A 4,716-nucleotide genomic window follows, 5' to 3' on the forward strand; every position below is an offset into this window, starting at 1 on the left:
GTCAAATGGTATTCAGAACACTAAGGATGCAGAGATATAACTCATAAGATAAGGAAGAAAAGGGAGTCATTCATATAGCAAGCAGTCAAAAATATTCCAAATTTCTTAATAACAATATGAGAAGATAGTGGGCAGAAAGAACTTTATTTCTAAACTACAGCTCTATGCCTAGCTAAAACATCAATCAAAAATCTGTACACTTAATGATTTTTCAGATATGCAAAGACTTTTTAAAAACATTTTATGACTTCTTTCTTGGGAAGTAATGAGAAACATGGGAACAGCAGGTAGAAATAAACCCAGAATAACTGATAAGGATTATGCTCATAGCATAAGGGGTCTTTTAATCCAAGATGGATCTCACCTAACAGCTCAGAAGATCATTCAAAATATCAGTTAAATAGAAAACACATGATCTATGTGGAAACTAAACAAAAAAATATGTTTTAAAAAATGGAAAAGGCTTTGGGATGATTTGCTGATGTAAAAAAAATAGCAATCTAAGCAGAAGGAAAAATTAGTAATAGCCTCAGGGAGAACAAAGTTGTACACAAAGGGAAAAGTAATTGTAAGTTATAAATATTACATTGCTCAGCCATGAATAACATTTGCATAGTCATGATAATGTAACACAGATATTGATTAAACTAAAGTTGTTGTTTAGCAAAATTTGAAAGTTGAGATAATGGCACAGGTATAAAAATCAACTAATTCTTAGATAATGTCTAAAATTGAAAACAAAACAAGTAACAATGTATACTGTTAATTCAATATTAGTAAGTAAATATTGAAATGATCAATAAAAAGATATTAAAGGTTTGTATATGTAGCTCAGTTGGCAGAGTAGTTGTATAGTATGCATGAGTCCCTGTGTTCAACTCCCCAACACAACATAAACCAGGTGTGGTGATGCACACCTGTAATCCCAGCACTTGGGTGGGTGTGGAAGTAGGAGGATCAGAAGCTCAATGTCTTTGCTGGCTACATAGCAAATCCAGAGTAAAAAAGAGAGGAAGTGGGTTAAATTATTGCTTTTGGAAAAAATCTGAGTAAAAAGTGAATATTTGTTACTTTTATGTCACTGGCCATAATGCCTGAAATGGTTTCAAAGGGTTTCAGTCACTCATTGTGGAGATGGCATTGACAGAGCAGCTCAGCTCATTGCAGAGGGATTATGTATTGGAGACTATTCATATCAAAGCAATCAGTGAAGCAGAGAGTGATACAGAAACCAGTGGTAGGGTGTAACCTTCAAAGGCCTACCTCTAAGATCTTCCTTTCCACCTCCTGAAAGTTCCTAGTATCCCAAGACAAAAATCACCAACTGGGGAATCAGTCATTAAAACAAGAGCCCATGGAGAACTTCTAGGGGCCACTATAATGCTCATAGTCCATGACAACATCTTCTTGGTGATGTTTTGCAACAGTTTGTAGCAATGCAATGATCTGAGCAAGGCAGAGGATGTCAGCTTCCAAGGCCCTCAGGTAGTACCCAACAGCCAACAGGCAATTAGAGGAACATTCCCTTTGAGGCCTTCAGTAAACCCTTAAGTATCCAATCAGATTGTTTTTGGGTTTCCTCTATGAAGATCATAGACCTACAGTTATTTGGTACCAAATGAGAGATGAAAATATATTGTCTTCTCTAAGAAGACCTTAGAGATGGCAAAAAGTCCATGTCTGTTTTGCATTACAGGAATTTCTCACATATCTATATCCACCACATTTCATACTTCCCTTAAAAAACAATTAAAAGTCCAGGCGCGCCCTCCCCGGGAGGGTGGGCTGTGTGCTGCGGGCCCGGCGGGCACCGGTGTGCGAGCCTCCGAGTGAGCCTCCGCGCGGGCGGTGGGGAGCGTCCCTTCGATCACCCTCCGTGTGGCCGCTGCCCGGGCCGGCGTGACGATGGACCGAGAGCCGGGCTGCGCGGCGGCGGCGGGAGAAACGGAGGCGGCGGCCGCCGCGGCGTTCGGAGACGCGACGCGGCAGATGAGTAATGAAAGAGGCTTTGAGAATGTAGAGCTGGGAGTCATCGGAAAAAAGAAGAAAGTTCCAAGGAGGGTCATCCACTTCGTCAGTGGAGAGACCATGGAAGAGTACAGCACCGATGAGGACGAAGTGGACGGCCTGGAGAAGAAAGAGGTGCTGCCCACTGTTGACCCGACAAAGCTTCCCTGGGGCCCCTACTTGTGGTTTTACATGCTTCGGGCTGCCACGTCAACCCTCTCAGTGTGTGACTTTCTTGGAGAGAAGATTGCATCTGTTTTGGGCATCAGCACCCCAAAATACCAATATGCCATTGATGAGTATTACCGGATGAAGAAGGAGGAGGAGGAGGAGGAAGAAGAAAATAGGATGTCTGAAGAAGCAGAAAGACAGTACCAGCAAAACAAGATGCAGGCTGACTGCACTGTACAGACAGATCAACCGGAAACAGCGGTGGCCAGCTCGTTTGTGAATATCAACTTTGAAATGGAGGAGGGCTGTGAAGGACTGGAGAGCAAACAGCAGGCAGCCTCTGTCCCACCGTAGAACCAAAGGACTGTCTAGAAAGTGCTACCCTAAAGGTCAATCAGGAACTCTTGACATCTTGTTTAGTGGGGCTTAAAACAACTATTTATATTTTAAATTATTAGGGGAAAATCTTTCTTCGTTCTTATGCTGTCTATCACAGTCAGATCTGAAGTTGGGATGTTTTTATTATGAGTTAAATTAGCGCCCTCCCCTCCTCACCGGGCTTCTTTCACATACACTGACCAGTGCTAAGCCCAGTGCTTTGGTAAGACATCATTTAGCATGGCATGATAACACACACCTTTAATCCTAGCACAGAGAGGCAGGGGCTGGTGGTTCTGTGTGAGTTCAAGGCCCACCTGGTCAACATAACATAATGAGCTCCAGCCTAGCCCGTGAGACCCGTCTCAAAAAAACCAAAAAATAAAGGTGTTCCACATTAAAAGGGGAGTTAATTTGTTCCTTGAGATTTTTGGTTTTGGGACATTTGTTTAAAAAAAAAGGGTAAGTATTGACTAATTGTCTTTGGAGCTAATAATCCTAACAGCCTCAGACTGAAGTACCCTACATTGCCTCATGCAATGCCTGCCTCGCATTTAACATACCTGCCCATTAATTCCACACTAGGATGGCTCAGAGTGTGCAATAAAAGGAGCAAGATGGAGGCACTGTGGATTTCCTTTGTTGAGACGATTTTATGGGAAGTGTTGAATGTACTACTCTGAATCTTGGGTTTTTACTTTTACCACAAGCCACTCTTGCATTTTTCAGTAGTTACTAACTTGCTCTGGTCACAAAGTAGCACTAGTTGCCGAGTGAATTTGTAGTTCCGTCAGGTGTTGGTCCCTCGTGACTCCCCACGTGGCTGGCACCTTGGGTGTGTCACACTCAGCCCTCTCTGCATCAGGCAGGGTAGCTGGGGATGAACTGCTCACAGTCTACTTTTGTTCACCGTTTGAAGTCACGGTAGAAAGCTGGACAGTTGAAGTGAACCAGGTTTGACCCTCTCTCTCCTCACTAGGTTATTCCTTTACAAAGTTGTGTAATATGAAGCGAATTTTGAGAAATAGTCCTACAGACGTGTTAAGAACCTTTTATATGTATAACTGATTTATAACCAGATGTGGATAAAGAGAAACGTGGACAATGTTTTAGATGCTGATCTTTTAAAAGCCTTCTCATAGCTTTTAGAAATGAACACTTATAAACTGGCCTTCTAAGTAGCATGGGGTTTTCCGTCTTCAGTGTGTACGTTTCAAACATGGATAGGTGAGCATAATTGTAGATACTTGCCAGTGGACCTCTCAGTAAGTTCAACGTCAAGCTGGATTTTTAACTGAATATTCAAAGTTTGAGTCAGTTTCAGTTGGACTGAAATTTGTAAGGCTCAGCAAGTATGGAGTCTTCCTTGGAGTCGTGAGCTAGCTCCCTTCATGGGTGCAAACGATGTGGCTTAGTTCTTAGAGGTTTATCTTTAGATTGCGTAATTAATGACACTATCAGTTAGTTTCCCAAACCAGTCTTAGTTGATAGTTGCTGAAACATGCTGGCCTGACCTCTGCCTCTTGGCTTGTTTTTAACAAACTTTGAGACGGTGCCACCCCCTCAGACCCTAACTTGTTAGGAGGTGAAGGCAGGTGGTCTTGAGGCATCTCTCCCGACACGCTGCACCCCAGAGTTTACGCCACAGCCTCTGGTTACATTAGGAGGGAAGGACCTGCAAAGCCCTGCGGTGGCCCAGTTTGCTTCCTGCTTGTCGGGCAGTGGCGGGTTGTGTGCTGAGTTATGACTCACTGTGCCTTACGTTTGTGCTTTGGTTTATGCAGCTATAAAATGATCATAAACGGGGTAAATGGTTCATCTTCTGCCTGTCTCACCTCTTCCTACTCTCCAGTCCCCAGCAGAATTATTGTCCCCTCTGCATCACGGTCCACGACGTTCTACTTTCTTCTCATCTCCATAAAAACTGAACACAGGCAGGAGTGGTGGTGCATGTCGGTACTCCCAGCACCAGGGAGGCTGAGGTGGGGTCATGAGTTGGAGGCTGGCCTAGACTACAGATCAAGACCCTTATATTTCAACAACAAAAAACCCATAAACACATGAGTTAGTATAAGGAATTAGTAATTCTCTAACAAAAACCTTTAATAAAAGCTACAGTTTTGTAAGTGTAACTTGATAATGGTTAATAAAATTAGACAA

At 42.9% G+C, this 4,716-nt stretch overlaps 1 protein-coding gene across 1 annotated transcript; it reads left to right on the forward strand.

The window, feature by feature from the left end:
* Positions 1–1,761: 1,761 nt before the first annotated feature.
* Positions 1,762–4,374, forward strand: LOC128103272 (protein FAM177A1). The gene has a single exon (XM_052727493.1). It carries the CDS (start codon positions 1,906–1,908, stop codon positions 2,530–2,532), a length of 627 nt encoding a protein of 208 aa, XP_052583453.1. The 5' UTR covers positions 1,762–1,905; the 3' UTR covers positions 2,533–4,374.
* The last annotated feature ends 342 nt before the right edge of the window (positions 4,375–4,716 follow it).

This window comes from Peromyscus californicus, unplaced genomic scaffold (genome assembly GCF_007827085.1).
Source record: "Peromyscus californicus insignis strain IS unplaced genomic scaffold, ASM782708v3 Scaffold_8__1_contigs__length_139910024, whole genome shotgun sequence".
Classification (NCBI taxonomy): Eukaryota; Metazoa; Chordata; class Mammalia; order Rodentia; family Cricetidae; genus Peromyscus; species Peromyscus californicus.

Excerpts from the sequence above, each read along its gene's own strand:
- LOC128103272 (XM_052727493.1), top strand. The coding sequence starts at position 1,906 with ATGGACCGAGAGCCGGGCTGCGCGGCGGCGGCGGGAGAAACGGAGGCG.